The sequence below is a fragment of the Alosa sapidissima genome, chromosome 3, assembly GCF_018492685.1.
Source record: "Alosa sapidissima isolate fAloSap1 chromosome 3, fAloSap1.pri, whole genome shotgun sequence".
NCBI lineage: Eukaryota > Metazoa > Chordata > Actinopteri > Clupeiformes > Clupeidae > Alosa > Alosa sapidissima.
In genome coordinates this window covers 20,849,175-20,865,920 of record NC_055959.1, presented here as the reverse complement: position 1 = coordinate 20,865,920, position 16,746 = coordinate 20,849,175, and the positions used below count along the sequence as shown (strand labels likewise).

Below are 16,746 nucleotides of genomic sequence, written 5' to 3'. Positions count from 1 at the left end.
GTTGTCTAGAATTACATTTTTACTAAAATATCTAAATGTATGAATATTCTCTTTATGTACATATAAATATATCAATATATCCTTACTTCATTTTCTTCTACTCATAATGTATATAGGACATAAAAGTAACACATGCATTTTCGAAACACTAGCCACACTACTTAACACTGCTTGCACCGGAGCGCCACAATCGCATGCATTATCAGTGACAGAACTCTAACTCCATGCAAAAGGACAGCAAAGCTTTAAGAAATATGTGCTTTTGGGATCAAATCTGTGTGCAACAAGGCACTATTTATGGGGCCATTAATAAATCATAAATATCACTCCCAGCACCAGCAGTACTAATTCATGGCTGTCAAAGAATGACAACGTTGTTAAGAATGGAAAATATCTCTATTTTCAGAGTTTGTGAAAGATGTGACTTGGGGAACTACACAGTAAAACCTCTACAAAATGTAGAGTATGACCATCAACTGAAACAAATGGCTTTCAACAATTAGGCTCACTTGAACCATGCAAATATTAAATGGACCATAAACCTTTTTATAACGTGATGGGGCATGATTCACAAAACTCTGAAATAGCAGAACCACAACACGGCTAAATTAAAAACGACAGACAACTTAACCTCTCGAAAAGACATGGACCTTCCCAAGAGTCCATTCGTAACCCATGCACAACTGACCACAAAGCCCTGACGTTCCTACCCATGCAATACAGATACACAGCACATGTACAGTGCTAGAGCTACTGAAGTCTCACATGCGGCAGGGCTACAGAGTTAGTATGGAATGGAGGAGGGGCCTCCAAGTGGTACAACCATGCAAAAAAAAAAAAAAAAAGTCAAAGAAATCAAACATCTGAAATTAAAGACAGGAGGCTACAGAGACACAAATGACAGAACCCTTTAGGGCAGTACAGGTTGCCGGATTGTAATGCCAGTCCTATGAGAATGCCATTCAACTACAGCCAGGTTCTGTTGGCCTCTAACTCATGCTTCGTCAGTATCCATTCCACTTGCTGATTGACTGAACAGTGTTAAAGGACATAAAAGCAGGAAATAAGACAAAATAAATCACATAAAAGAAACATACAGCAGTAGCCACATCCATGCAACAACAGGGTCTCTTTCGCTCTCTTTCTCTCTGTCTCACACTCACTCACTCTCTCTCTCTCTCTCTCTCTCTCTCTCTCTCACACACACACGTGCATCATATTCACCATGATAAAAATCAATATTGGTAAGCCCATGCACAACTGTCATTTGCAATGCATCTTGATTTGAAATGAGATGGGCCAGGTCTAAACCCAGTGCTTTACTGGGCTTCACTAAACCCCCTGAGAGACAAACAAAACCAACAACATTCTGATGAGCATGCATGCTTCCCAGTCTCTTCCACCCGTCCAGAATCTAGTCAGGAGCTAGCCAGTCACGAGCTGAAGCTCAGAGGGGGTGGGTGTGTTAAGAGTAGGACTGACTGACCCCATGCATATTGCAGATCTGTTGAAGCATGCTGTGGCCACAAGACTACAAGCATATCCACCATTCAGCCATAGGTCAAAAGAAGACGGCCAAAAGAGTTTGGCTCTACAAAACACAAAAAGATCAAGAAAAAGGAAAATAAAATAATAATCAGGAAATTTGAATGGAATTTGGCCATGCATCGCTGTGTCATTGTTTCAGTGGTCATGCTCCAGACTAGATGTAATTACCAGGAATACAAAGGAAACACATAGGGTGGATTTGTGTGTGTTTTAAAGACATTTCAGAAATGTATACAACCAATGCAAGAAGGAGAAAAGAAAACAAAAATTTGCTAAGGTAGTCATGCCATTTTTTTTTGTCTTTGCACCCAAATTTTCTGCCCCTGGATAGGAAACAAGAATCCAAGACCAACTGAAAAAAAGGGAACAGACCTAACAAACACAAACAAACACAAAAGGAAAACAAAAATGGCCGCAGACCAACTGGTACACCAGCAAAGGCACTTACAGGGGACATGTCAGTGTGTAAAAGGGGATGGTGGCAGGGGACATATCAAAAATCAGTGGACAAGCAGAGGAGCCATGGCAGCAGAGAGGAACTGGCGCAAAACAGAAATGAAAAAAAGGAGAAATACAGAAATAAAAAATAAAAAAGAATTGTGGGAGTAAAATTTACCTCGATCTTGCGGCCTTCCACTAGTGTGCCATGAAGCTTTTCACGAGCCTTTTCAGCATCTGCGCTCGTCTCGAATGTCACAAACCCAAAGCCCTGAGAGCAAGAGAGAAAGAAAGAAAGCAAGAGAGAAAGAAAGAGATGAAAAATGTCAAAATGTAAGACCGTGCATAATTAAATGGGTAGGACAGATCATAATTATTTAACAAGAGGGAGTGTGTATCACCCAATGACAATTCCTGAATTTGTGTTTGTGTGTGTGTATGCATGTATGTATGTATGTATGTATGTATGTATGTATGTATGTATGTATGTATGTATGTATGTATGTATGTATGTATGTATGTATGTATGTATGTATGTATGTATGTATGTATGTATGAGTCAATAAGAGAGATGTCTGGATTCAGATGACAAAACACAATATATTGATTTACAAAAGCAAGTGTTGATTTAAGCAAGTGTTTATTTACAAAAGCATGCATCAAGCCATTACATGTGTGTTGGACCGTTTGTTTCATCAGATGCAAACTTTGTAGAGGTCCATGTCAAGAACACTTCCATAACACAAATTTGAAATTAATCAAGGGTACAGTAACAGCACTTACCTTTGAGCCTCTCTCGTTGAAAATTATCTCAACGTCAAGGATCTTCCCAAATTGCTGCATGGAAAAAAAAAAAAAGAATGATGAAATCCTTAGCACAGCACAGCACAGCACACGTGTGACCGTTATATAAAACCCTCAACATGTACTAGAATCGCACACAAGGGGGCAGTGTTTGCCAAGTGAACATTCCCCCATATATTGCTTGGCTTTGTGCTACTAGGCCTGTCTCTCTCTTTTCCTTTCTTCCCCTGCCTTACAGACTATTGCCTCTTAGTTAAATCATGCAACACAGATAAGATAAAGGGACAGGCCCTGGGTGTGCTGCTGCCTACTAAAGAGAAAGAGAGAGAGAGTGAGGGGCCCACAAGAGAATGTAAGGGCAGTCAAGGTACTCGGAGACAGATAAAGGGAGATATGAGCAGAAAGAAGAGAGGGTCTGTTCTCACCCCAAACATCTGCCTGAGGTCGGGGTCGCGGAAGCGGAAGGGGATGTTGGAGACGTGGAGGCGCTTCGGGGTTCCCTTGGCCTCGGATGAGTCGGCCCCTGACACGCCGGCCACCACACCAGGTCCACTCGCCGCTCCACACTGGCCCACCCCCTCTACCTGAGAAGAGCCCTCTGTCTGCTGCAAAGAGCAAGAGCGTGCGCGCGCGCGAGAGAGAGAGAGAATAAGGTTCAACACTCTCATTGAACCAGTATTCAAATCTTTATATTACCACAAACCTGTAACATTCACATGTATTAAATCCTCAAAACAAAATTCCAAAGACAGATGGAGGAATACAGACAAAAAAAGAAAGTGAAGACAAAAAGTGTGAGGATGGGATACTCCATAAAAGATGAGCTTAGCCCACTGCACCACTAGTTTAAGGCACCAGTCAATACTCACTGGAGCGCTCACATTGTTGGGTGCCGAGGCAGGGCCGTTGGTGCCGGCTACGGGCTCGGAGGGCCCCTGGGGTCCGGCGGTGTACAGGGCCCCTCCAAACTCTGGGGCCAGGCCATTCTGAGGCGGGGGCGGTGGGGGGAAGGCAGTGAAGGGTGGGGGCACAAGACCCTCCTGGCCTACTGTAGACTCTGGAGCTCCCTGTGGAAGGAACAGAAAAAAAAAAGAGAGAAAGAGAGAAAGAGGGAGGGAGATGGGTTAATATGATTCACATATAGGCTACCAAGCTGACAGGGGGTTAAAACACATAGCTATTCAATTTCACTCTCCCTCCTCCCCAATGCTCTCTTTCTTTTCTTCCATCCTTCGCTCACCACGGCACACACTGCCAGTGGGTTTCAGTCAGTCTACCATGAAATATTCACTGCCACCACATCTATTATTGAGGGTCTGAAAATTTGATACACACACACGGCTACACAACGATGCACTCCACCTGCAGAGACTGCGGCACTGGCACGTAAACATTTAACACCGTCGCAGCACTGCCGTCTGGCTGCTTCCAAATCCACTTTAATCACCGGTCCACTCTCTCAGAGGACAGTATGACAAGACCAGTCGTTGTGAGGAGCTGCCGGCACAGCCCGAGCGAGAAGCAAGCGAACCCTTGGGTTTGAACTCTTTGCCCCCTTCACGATAAGGAAGATGGAGCGTAGTGCCACCTAATTACATTTTTAAAAGGTGTCACCGCACACCCTGGTCTCATCTCCCTGCACAGGGGACGCCAGTAGGAGTTGGCCATCTTCTTCCTAGCTTAAAACGCAGAATTATCTGGTAAGACACTGAAACAGGGAGGATGGGCACTGCTGTTTGTTAAATTAAACACCAAAAAAAAAAAAGAAAAAAAAAAAAAAAAAAAAAAAAACCACAGCACCCTGTGGGTAGAGCGGCACGCCATTTTCAAGGAGGTTCAAGGAGGGGTGGCAGTACCCACAATGCCATGCAGTGCAGGCAAGTGGGCAGGCAGCAGCGAACGTGGCGTCTGGACGTCTCCACGCTGAGATTTTAATTGTTGCCCCGACGCAGATTTCAAGACACGGTAGGGCAACCTCCAACTCAGAGCAAACCTGCAATTTGGGGAGAGCTCACACTAAACATAACTACACTGATCAGTATTCAGTGACAGCAGAACCACTGGGGGGGGGGGGGGGGGGGGGGGGAACTAGTGTGCGGTAAAAAAAAAAAAAAGCTAAAGGAAAAATAAATAAAAAATGAAAACAGGGTAACTCTTAACGGCTCACTTGGGAGGGCTCTGGTGACGTCCCATGGAAAAATGAGTCCCGTTATATAATGAGACATGCAGGCTATGACAGCCCTAGCACACACTTAGCAACGCAACACCCAAAATACATCATCCTCATCACAATCATCACGCAACAGCCTAGTGTGAGGGAGATGCTTGCATTGAGCGATGGACTCTGGCAGTTGCGGCGATTTCTGTGGCTCCGGGAGGTTTTTTTGCATCCTGACACCCACTAAAAGCAGAGGGGAACACCACACACACACACACACGATCACATGTGGCCAGCTACTAAAGGGTGCATCCCATGTCCAGTGAGTCACTCTGACTCATAAAATGTGTGTGTACCAGCGTGTGTGTGTGGGTGTGTGTGTGTGTGAGAGAGAGACAGAGAGAAATAAATGGAGGGGGGATGGGACAGCTAACGATCTTCACAGCTCATGAGTTGGACATGATCTAGCTGTACCCATCTGCCATTCCACTGAGGGGACAGAGCGGGTTCAGGTGCTGTGTGTGTGTGTTTGTGTACGCAAGAAACCAGAGGGAAGCAGTCAGCTGCCAGGCATGCCTCACACAGTGACTGAGTGGGGAAAGAGTCCTAAAATGGTAGTATCTCAGTCACAGAGGCAAGCGGAGTGTGTGTGTGTGTGTGTGTGTGTGTGTGAGAGAGAGCGTGGGTGTGCATGCGAGAGGGTAAGGGGCATTTAAACAACCCAAAGCAATGAGTTTGCATAAACAGCACATCTCTATGCGCAACATCATTATGATGTAATTTGTGCTATTCACACTGCACATTTTTAATATACATAAAAATGAATCATAGCAAAATTACTAAAAGAAAAAAAGAAGACAAAAGCCATCAGAGAGGCTCTTCTAGTTTAAACATTAATCATGGTATGTAGGCCCACATCCCACCTCAAGTGACAAACACAGGCCACATGACACCAACACTCAGAAGTGCAGTATGCTCAGTGTAGTGTCAAATTTCATGTTCACACTAACAAAAGGATATCTTAAACTAAATACAGGCAGCATAGTCGTATTTTAGTTTCAGTCAGCATTATAGAAACCTAATACATGTAAAGCTAGCCGTCAACAGTTACACCTGCAACTGTATCACCTCCATGCCCACATATGGAGGGTACATAATGACCTGACAACGTTCTTCTAATTAAAAAAAAAACAGACGCAAGAAATTAGGACAATTACCTGGGACACCATATGTTTTTCCATGCACCAGGAGAGTGAAGAAAATATATGCGGGACCGTCAGAACCCGCTGCAAGCTTTCCTCCAACGCCCGCGTGCCGAGAAGCCCCGCACGTGTAGCGTTCACTAGATGAACAAGCTTTGTTTTTGTTTGCATCCGGAGATGACGCTTGCACGTTGTGCGCACTTCACCGGCTGATGAAGCCTCAGTCACCGATACTGGAGGCTACAGTAAATTATCTGCCGACTTCACACTATCATGACAAAAACATAATTTCGTTTTAAAAGGTCTGGTTACAACTACGCTAATAATTATACAGGAATGGCCAAACCTTTTCGGTTCGTTCTCTCGTGCAGTTGTATAGTGCACTCGTTTGCTTTCCTCTTCTTGTGGACGTCCTGTGTTCCTTACAATTCTCCGCCCTCCCCCTTTTCTCCCTTCCTTCCTCGCCTTGTTGCTTGATAGAATCCAGACGAATATTCACATTTACCCCGCCCCCTACGCCAATCAAAGTGGCCGCCGCTAGGAAACGTGAACCCTAACTGCCAGTCAAGCGTAATGATATCCGCCTCCCATCCCCTTGTAAGGTCTCCCAGGAGCTCCAGCACCGATTCCACGCCACTCCTCTTAAGACAACCAACCAATCAGACTCTCGACAGGATACTCTTAACCCCGTACATCAGAGTAAAGAACTACGGGAATTGGTTAATTTTCAAAAGGCATACTCTGTCATTGCTATTTGAAACAAGCTTGCATTGCCCCTCTTCAAACAGCTGCATACAAGAGTTTGTTATTCTTAGGACATTTTCTGCATTCAAGAGTGTTAACTGTAAATAGAGTTTTTAACATCAGCAACAAACACAAGTGTCCAATACAACTACTCACCCCACAGGCAATGGTAGACAGAATTGCATTATGAATAATTCAAAAAGAAAAAGGGAAAATGTTGACTGAGATATTGAAATGGGCACAGATACAGATGCATTCAGGCCAACAAACTCAACTCAAATGAAAGTTCATCTCGTTGTGCACGTTAATGCATCACACTGACCAGTGATCTGTGCATTTTAACTTTGTGGGTAGAGGGGAAAATCTGAATAAGTGCACACTGGCTCAGAAAACACGCACAGGCAGCCCCACCTGAGCCTACAGCAGACAAACTCTTCTATCTCTTTGTGTGTGTGTGTGTGTGTGTGTGTGTGCGCATGCACGCGTGTGTGTGTGTTCTGGCCTGCTGAAAAGAAGACCATGCAGCTAGTAGTCGCTCCCACACCTGAAGGCATGCACTTGGGTGGGGCTGTGCCACGAATGTACGACCAGAGCTCAGTTAAGCCTCTACTTGGGTTTCTTTAAGAGGACAAGTATGGAAAATTCATCTCATCTTGTGGTTGATTATTAACAACTGTTATGATACAACATTGTTTTCCCCCCTAGAGAGTCTTCTTTTGACCGCTAAATACATATACGTATCTTGCAACCCTTAAACCCCTCCACACACACACAGATAAGGAGGGGGTGACACACCCCTTCTTGACCCTCCCTGAACCCTTCCCCCTTTGCACTTTCTATCTCACACTCAGGTAATGGGGTATGTGTGTGTGTGTGTGGCAGTGAGTATGTATGGGTGGGGTGATGGGGAGGGGTCACCTTTAAAATACATTCACGCTTTCCAATCTCTCCTCTCTTTTCAACCCCCACAGCCATTTGCTGCTGCACTTAAAAAAAGAGGGGGCTTACAGAGACAAACACACACACACTCGTTTAGATAACAGCTGCTTGAGGAAGGGGAGAGTGGAGAGGCAACTGGCGCAGGGGCACAGACAGAGCAGGAAGGCTTCATAGTCAGAGCGCCCCATCTCCTCAGAAGAGAATACAAATAAAAGCTGAAGAAAAAAACAACAGTACTGACATTCAACGGCAAAAATATTGCAGACTGCAAAAATAAAATAGGCTGAACGTCTGAAATCACATTATTGACTTGTCCTCCTCACCCTTACAAACCCGCCCACCCACCATTTCCCATGGGTCAATTCACCAATGTGTGAGGTGGGGGGGGAAAGATGAACAACTGTTTCTGGGCACCTGTCCCTCTCATTCAGGGGCAGAAAGGAGGGGCAACAGACTGCTAAAAGACAGCTGGGGCAACAACAAAGAATATCTTTACGTACCAGCCACCCCCACCACACACACACACACACACACTGCAGCCAGCACAGACTGTCTACGTGGGGACCAACAGCACTTTCAGAGAATACAAAGGGAGGGAAAAGGATAGAAGAAATCAAGGGCAATGGTGGGCCCTTCAGGGCTCCAAAAGCTTTTTGTGGCCTTCAGAACAAGTCAGGACATGGATGGTTATTACAGACCATCGTCTCCCCATCGCTGGAGGTGCACGCATTTAGCTTCTACACTCCACAAGCTGCAGCTAAAGTAAAACAAATAGTGCACAAGTAGATAGCGTAATGATTAAAGCAGGGTTTCAGACGCAAAAGAGGCTATGTTCATGTTTTCATAAGAAGAAAGCAATCAAGGCCAACTGAAACACAGCTTCAGAGCTAAAGGCCTGGTGCACGAAATGCAGCTGGCTTGTGTCTTGAACAGCTTAATTTGCATACAACTCAACACTACCATCTCTACATCAAAGCTAGATTGTGCAATCTTGAAAAAACTATTTTTAGTGCAATTGATCATTTTTGCTAATGATAGCATGTCTTCCAGACTCACAATAATAATCCAGCCTAATAGTGAGGTGGCAGATATATGGTGGTCTCAAATAAACCTAAAAATAGACAATGTCAAATTATGGAAAAACTTGTGTGGTCTGGAAGCAGTTTAACTCTCTGACAACAAAAATGGCTCCTGTCATTGGTCATCATCAAATTGAGATGGAAACCTAAGCGTTGTGCTCACATGGGAAAAAGATTCAAACTCACCGACAACAGTGAAGGATAGTACAGTCCCATCATTGTCTACCATAAGCCAGAGGTCCACACAATATTGCCCTTGTCTTCTCCCCTGCAAGTTGGATGTGCTTGTGTTCAATGGAGTCCACCTTCTAGTGGTGGCAAATTCAAATTCAAGCTCCTTCTTTCACTCTCCTTCCCTCAAATTTGCCCTGTCAAGCTGGGGTTCCCCTCATTTCCCTCAGAGAGTACACTTGTTTAGATGGCAGTCACCATAGACTTCCCCTCCCTCCCTTCCACATTCTGTGTCCTTGTCCCTCTTTCTTCCAGACTCAGTCAACTCCTCGGTTTCTGTACAACTCCAGTCCTGCTGCCTTTTTTCCCCCCTTTGCTCTACGTTTCTCTCCCCACCTCCAAATTTGCCGGCCCACCTTTAATCCTTCCTCCCTCCGCTTCACCACACCTCTCTTCCTCCCTCAGTGAGCCGCCATGGTCTACCCTTCTCTCTCCCCTTTTCTTGTTTTCCCTCTCTCCGCCTCTCTTTCTCTCTCTCAACAGAACAACTTCTTGATTTGCTGTACTAAACACAGTTTCTCCCCATTTCGATCACTCTCTCCTTTCCTCTCTCTTCACAACATATTCTCTCTGCATACCTCTCTCCATAACACTCTCTCTCTCGCTCTGTATGTGTGTGAGGGAGAGAAAGAGGATTGAGGGGCTGTGCAGTAGTCTTGGGAGAGAGGATGCTTGGCTCGCTGCTGGCGGTAACACAACCCTCTGCATTGCAGCTTTTTTTGATCATTTATTTATTGGATGGCAGCAGCTCATCGGGGCCCTGCTCACTCTGGAAGCCCCTCAGCTCCCCACCACACACACACTTTCACCATCTTTCTCTCTCCTCCCATTTTTATTCTCTCTCCCTCCATCTTTCGCTCGCTCCTCATCTCTCTCTCTCACACTTATCACTCCCCCTCACAAACCATCTCTGCATCTTCTCTGTTCTTATGCTTCACATCTTTCCCACAGTCACAGTCAGGCCCTCTTCCAAAAGGTGCAACTTTACATGCTTGCTGCTTTGCAATGCACCTTCAAAACTCTCTGTAATAAACCAGAGCCACGAGGGGGGGGGGGGGGGATAGAGAGAGAGAGAGAGAGGAGAGAGAGAGAGAGAGAGAGAGAGAGAGAGAGGAGAGAGAGAGAGAGAGAGAGAGATAGATAGATAAAGGTGAGTATGAGTGGCAAAGACAGGCAAGAATATGAAAAGCCATCACATCAGGATGTGACAGGCGCGAGGTAGGATAGAGAGAGAGAGGGAGGGAGAGAGATGAGATATTGTGACAGAGAGTTGGGGTGGTGTGCACACACACACAGAGAGAGAGAGAGAGAGAGAGAGAGAGAGAGAGAGAGAGAGAGAGAGAGAGAGAGAGAGAGAGAGAGAGAGAGAGAGAGAGAGAGAGAGAGAAAGAGAAAGAGAAAGAGAAAGAGAAAGAGAAAGAGAGAGAGAGAGAGAGAGAGAGAGAGAGAGATGAGGCTAGACAGAGGAGAGTGAGCCAAAGGCCCAACGTTATGCAGAGAGAAGAGGAGATTAGGACTGCAGCCCTGCTTTACCCAGCCCTATGTTTCACCCACAGTGGTAACTAAGAGCCCCCCTCTACAACGGCAGAGGGATGAACTGGCCAGTCAACCCCCAGCATGGATGCAGCCCAGAGATAACGGGTATGGAGATAAAGGGATAAAGGGTGGGGGGGGATTAGTATGTAAGCAAGGAGGGATGAGTGGATGAATAGAGGATGATCTGTGGATTATCAACACAAGCTGAAGATGGATACACACACATTTACTGTCCTGCCATTAAAACACATATGCTCATACTAAACAAAGACCACCTCTGGCGATGACACATGTGCGCACACAGACACACACACCGATAAAAACAAGGGTCAAACTCTAAACTCTGCTTTTTACCCAGTAGCACTGATTAACACAAGCCACTTGCACGGTTAGGCGCTCTCAACCAGCCCCAGGGACGCACACCCACATGTCCACCTCACATACCTTTGAACGCAACCTAGTTTGCAATTGTATTAACTGGTTTCTGTGAGACATAAGGAATGTGTGGCAGCTGTCCAAAAATGGGAAATACTAAACTAGTTGGATAAAAATCAACCCTAAAAAAAAAACAGATATTATTCTCACTTTGCAAGCTATGCAATATGATATACGTACGTAGACATTTGCGAGGGATACATATATACGATATACGTACATACACATTGCAAAGGAAGGCTGTATTGTCAATCTACAGAGTTTATTTCTAACTTACCTACAGACACATCTATTTGGTTTTGGAGGAATAAATCTATGGTGAAATGTGTCTGCAGCAAGCTGCAACTTGGACTATTTTAGCCCCGAAGGCTTGCGAGCGCTGTGCAGATTAGTGCAGGCAAGCACACGCGCGCGCGCACACAGAGAAACACGCACACAAATGATGACCCTGTTAGTTAGACAAACACACAGACTCCACATGAGCCATTGTGATTGGTCACCCATTACAGCAAAACACTGAGTAACACTCCATTCACACTTAAAATATTGGAATTAAACTGCTAGCACCCATAACAACAAAAAAAAGCTTTTGATGCATAATGTGTTAAGATACAATTGTGCATGAACACGGAGTCATACATGGTACTAGTAATAGATTGTATTTTTGCAAACAACCACAGTGACTGTCAGTATGTACACTTTCTGTGAAGCATTTCCCTACCGGACATGTCTGATTTTTTTCCCTTTTTCCTTCCCTCTTCCTCAGCTTCTCTTTCCTCTTATCCTCCCACCCACCCCTCCCCCTCTCGCCTCATCCCTTCTCCCCCCTTTCTCTGCAGCGAGTTACATTCCCAAGAAAGGAGATGGAAGAGTGGAGGGGCGGGAGAGAGGGGGGGGGGGGGGATGTTGGGGGAGGCAGGCGGGGGGTTGAGGACGGAGATAAAGTTCTTGAAATCAATCATGTCGAAGAGTGAGAGCGGGCGTCTGCGGTCCAACACCCCCCTCCTGTGGCACTCCTGCACTGCTGCACACGCCGAGCCTCCACGTGGAGATAACACCACACACACGCACACACTTGCACAGTGTGCATGTATGTGTATGTCTGTGAGAGAGAGAGAAAGCGAGTATGTGTCTGTTTCAGGAGAGAGAGAGAGAGAGAGAGAGAGAGAGAGAGAGAGAGAGAGAGAGAGAGTGTGTGTGTGTGTGCAGAGCTAGAGATAAGACTGACAGTAGCTGTGCCTTCTCTCATCCCCTGAGCGCTTATTACAAAAGACATTCTGTGGAGAAGCAGGGAGAGGAGTCTGGGTTGGGGGGGGGGGCAGGGTGCAGAGGCAAGCAGAGGGGGGTCTGGGGATCTGGAGAGTTATGATTTAAGCTCAGTGCTTGGACTGGCGGAGAGGCGAAGGGGAAGGGATAAAGACGGAAGCGGGGGGAGGGGGGGGGGGGGGTATCAGGAGGTACAGAACACCTCTGGTGGAAAAGAGCTCCTAGTCAGCACTCTGCTGTCCCCGAGTACGAGCGACGAGATCTGTGTGTAACACAACACACGCACTGCATGGGTAAGCACGTCAGCCTACCTGGACCAGAGGGGGGGGGGGTTTAAATCATGGAAACCATAGGTCAAATTCTCATTATTCACAGAGAGCAGGGGTGTGTGTGGGTGTGTGTGTGTGTGTGTGTGTGGGGGGGGGGGGGGTTATAGGGAGTAGTCTGGTGTGTTTAAATTATGCTTGTGATAAATGATGTTTGTTTTGCCGATGACAACCACCTTGAAATCGCTTGCCACCTCCTCAACCCTCCCCCTTGACAATGACATCGCCTCAAATGTCTTGGGGAAGAAGAAGAAAAACATAACTGGCCCCCCTTGCCCCAGCGCGAGCATCAGAGCACATCAAAGGACTGGGCCATGAGGGGAAGCAAAAACTTCAACTTCCAACACTCCCAGAGACTCCCAGTGAGCTAGACAGGGGGCTTTCACACAAGCAGGAGTTGGTGTGTGATACACACGAGCACCTCCACCACCAAGTCCAAGTGTGGGTTAACAGAAACTGTGCCCTCTCCCTCATTCTGGTTTCAGGCACACCGAGTAGCTGGTAAAATAGGTCATTGGCAGAGCAAAAGATAACCGCTCTCTCAAGCCCACCAGCTGAGGTGAAAGGGAAACGGTGCTGTTCTGTGGCCGGGAAATTGTGTTGGTAATTGGTCTGTAATTACTTTAAATTAAATTATCATCACCCCCTATCATTTCTCCAGGCTTTGTGCTGGGTGCAAAAAGAACACGAAGGAGACATTAAGCAGCGTGGGGGTGACGCACACATTTGTCCCCACAACGCTGGTGTTATGATACAAAGAAAGCAATCGATCCACAACCCATCCACTGCCAACACATGGACCCTTTGTAGAGTCTGCTGGCAAAAAAGAATTTAAAATTAAAACTGGGCTCACAAATGAAGCTCAGGCCTTTCCAATCAAAATGAAAAACAGCACTTCCTAAGGCTCAGGAGACAGCGCGATTACAAGGCAGGGCGGCTAAACTTTGCCTCCATTTTACTTCTGCATGAGAGACAGAGAAGGATAGATACAGGGAGACAGAGTGAGAGGGAGAGTGAGAGGAAGAGAGAGAGAGAGAGAGAGAGAGAGAGAGAGAGAGAGAGAGAGAGAGAGAGAGAGAGAGAGGAGAGAGAGAGAGAGAGAGAGAGAGAGAGAGAGAGAGAGAAAGAAAGAAAGAAAGAAAGAAAGAAAGAAAGAAAGAAAGAAAGAAAGAAAAAAAAAAGAAAAAAAAAAGAGAGAGAGAGGCAGAAAGAAAGAAAGAAAGAAAGAAAAGAGAGAGAGAGGCAGAAAGAAAGAGAGGCCTCTGCTAGAATCATTTCAAACTCAATGCAGGAAAATAAATTAAATGTACAGATGTTGCGGAGCAGCCAGATCCCCCCCCACCCTCCCTCCCCCAACTGCCTCTGCGTCTCTCTTCACTAGGTGGAGAAGTCAAAGCGGAAAAAGAACCAGCCATATTTGGGAGGGGATTACAACAGCCCTTTTTTTCCCTCTTCTTCTGGCAGCATACCCGTCTCCAGCTCATGAGCAGAGCTGTCATTAGGACAACATCAGGAGAACTCGGGAGAGAAAAGCTGCCCGACTACTCGCTTTCCCTTAATCATACCTCAGGCTTACATTACTACTAAAGCCAACATAATTCTGTGTATCCGGTAGGCTTTATAATAATACAGTGAAAAAGGTATGCAGACTATGTAACACTTTATTACATATTTTTGGAATGCATGTGAAAACATAACTGCCTTTTCATCTCAATCTTGAAGAGATTTGACTCCACCAACATGGCTGCTGTAAGAGGCACATTCCATATGACACAGGCCCCTCCACTTATTTGATTTGGACTGGCATACAGCCTAGTCGCGCAATATTTTTTTCCACCAGCCAATCATGACAGCTATGAGACGGCTGCCATGGCGACAAGCAGGGTAGAGCCGCAGCGGCTGTAGGCAGTCTGCCGGAGAGGCAAAACTGCTGCACTAACCGTATGAAATGGACACGCTGCATCCTCCCCGGACTGACCGACCGCATGATCCAGAGCTGAAGAGAGAGACAGCCTAAAGGGGGAGGGGTGGCGCGCGAGAGAGAGAGAGAGAGAGAAAGAGAGAAAGAGAGAGAAATAGATTCCAAGCTCAGTAGAAGGGGAGATGAAGGAGAGAGGGAGGGAATGAGATCACTGAGAGCAGGAGGCATCAGAAGAGTAATGGAGGGTTTATGCTTCATCAGAACCTGCCTTGCAATGGCGCTCAATTGACCCGGCTCTCCCAGGCTCTACAGAAGTTGCGCATTCATGCCTTATCAGAACATGAGCTTAAGTCATCTAGGACCTTCGGATATTACTTTCCAAGTGGACACTGCAGCCCACATTAAAAGGGCCTCTCTGATGGTAAAATTGCAAACGAGGTCCTTTTAAAATCGGTTTTAATGGAGCACAGTTTCACAGACACTGGTCCTTGGAAATAACAACCACCAGGACTTAAAGAGTGTGGAAAACGTCATTCATCATTCTCAGGCAATGTGCTCAGCGTTTTACTGGCCAGTGTTGTGCAACTAAGACACACAAGCTTGCTGCTTTCCAATTCACAACCCCTCTTGCACCTCAACTCAAAGGCTGCAGAGACCCGTTGGGGTTTGGGACTGATTCTGGTTCTGAGGTGAAGGAGTCCGCGCTCCTCTCTCTGAGAGGACGGCAGTGGAGGCGTTTGGACGCCCGGCGCATGTTTTAAATCAGCCCAGAGAGTGGGGGTGATGACCGCAAGAGGGGAAAAAGAGACGGAGAGACACTGCACTCCACTCTATATCCATTACTTACCCTCAGCTCCCTCAGCTCCCTCTGCTCTGCTCTCCTCTCCTCTCCTTCTCTCTCAATCACTTTCTCTCTCTCTCTCTCTCTCCTCCAGTCCCAAACAGCCCTCTCTTTGTCTCCCCCTCCACACTTCCTGTTTCATCTGGAACCAATTTCCCCCTCGTGCCTCGTCCCCTGGGGGGAACGCTCTCCCTCGGAGCGCCCCATGAAAAGCAGCGAAGCCGGCGAGTAGACCCTGAAAAAAAAAATTCAGCAACCAGCAGGACACAGCTACACTCCTTCACTCACACACAGGCCAGTTAATGGGTGCCCTATGCAGGAGATGAGACACACTGTATCCATGCTGAAAAGGAGGCCGTAACTCCATAAAAAGCCTCAAGGCCAAATCGCATGGCAGCAGAACATCAATAACCTCTCCAATGAATGCTGCATGAGTGGGACCGTTCTAAACTAAGCCTAGTACATACAGCAGCACATAGGGAACAAAATAATGTCCGCTCTGCTGTAGACGAAAGAGAAGAAGCATAAATGAAGAAGGCGAAAAAGAAAGAGAAAAGACTAAGAAACAGGTACAGACAAAGAAAAAAAAAAAAAAAACAGGCAAAGAGGAGAGCGGGAAGAGAGTGGAGGATTCTGTGCGTCTGAGACCAGGAGGCCAACTGAAAGAATTTGGGAACATCTGGAATCAATCTGTCAAGGGGGGGGGGGGGGGGGGGGGGGGGGGGTGGGGGGGTGGGTTGGGTGAGGGAATGGGGGATGGAAGCAGAAGAAAGAAAAACAGAGCGAGACAACGAAAAGAAAAAGGAGGTGTGACAGGGGAAGGGTGAGGGAGAAAAGGATAGAGAGAAGACAAAGCAGAGAAATTAACTTACAGTTTTAGGAGGAGGAAGGGAGAGAAAAAACGAGAGACTTAGAAATGGAGACAATGAGTCACTCTCGAAGAATGTCATGTGACTTATATTTCCTTAAGGGGTGGGCTAATCGGGGTCTGAACCTGACACCCTGTCTGCAAACACACAGGCGCACACAGGCAACCCCTCCAACAAACAGAAGACACACCAACCCCTTGAAGACGCACACTCTGAAGCATGCAGTTACAAAAACACATTAGCATTACAGACATTTACACAGCACACCAGTACAGAAGTACAGTACAGAGTTAACATGTACTTACACATCCAGACAGATATAACCCCTGCCCCCCCCCCCCCCCCCCCCCCCTCCTCCACACACACACGGCTGCGGACCATATGGCTCCCTTGGATCAGGTATACATTT

The 16,746-nt window shown here is 46.5% G+C and overlaps 1 protein-coding gene across 9 annotated transcripts in view; it reads right to left on the bottom strand.

The window, feature by feature from the left end:
• Nucleotides 1-16,746, bottom strand: part of LOC121705065 (RNA binding protein fox-1 homolog 2-like) — a 39,050-nt gene that overhangs the window by 16,613 nt on the left and 5,691 nt on the right. For 3 of the 9 annotated variants that reach the window (XR_006030711.1, XM_042085793.1, XM_042085787.1), the window contains exons 1-5: nucleotides 6,166-6,548; nucleotides 3,660-3,857; nucleotides 3,216-3,395; nucleotides 2,770-2,823; nucleotides 2,165-2,257 (exon numbers count right to left, since the gene is read on the bottom strand). Coding sequence is in view for 8 of the 9 variants with exons in the window: in XM_042085793.1 (XP_041941727.1) it covers nucleotides 2,165-2,257; nucleotides 2,770-2,823; nucleotides 3,216-3,395; nucleotides 3,660-3,857; nucleotides 6,166-6,321 (681 nt within the window). In the remaining variant the exon portion in view is untranslated. Of the gene's footprint in view, nucleotides 1-2,164; nucleotides 2,258-2,769; nucleotides 2,824-3,215; nucleotides 3,396-3,659; nucleotides 3,858-6,165; nucleotides 6,552-16,746 lie in introns of those variants that run through there. The other 6 variants (XM_042085788.1, XM_042085789.1, XM_042085790.1 and 3 more) reach the window with 6 other exon arrangements.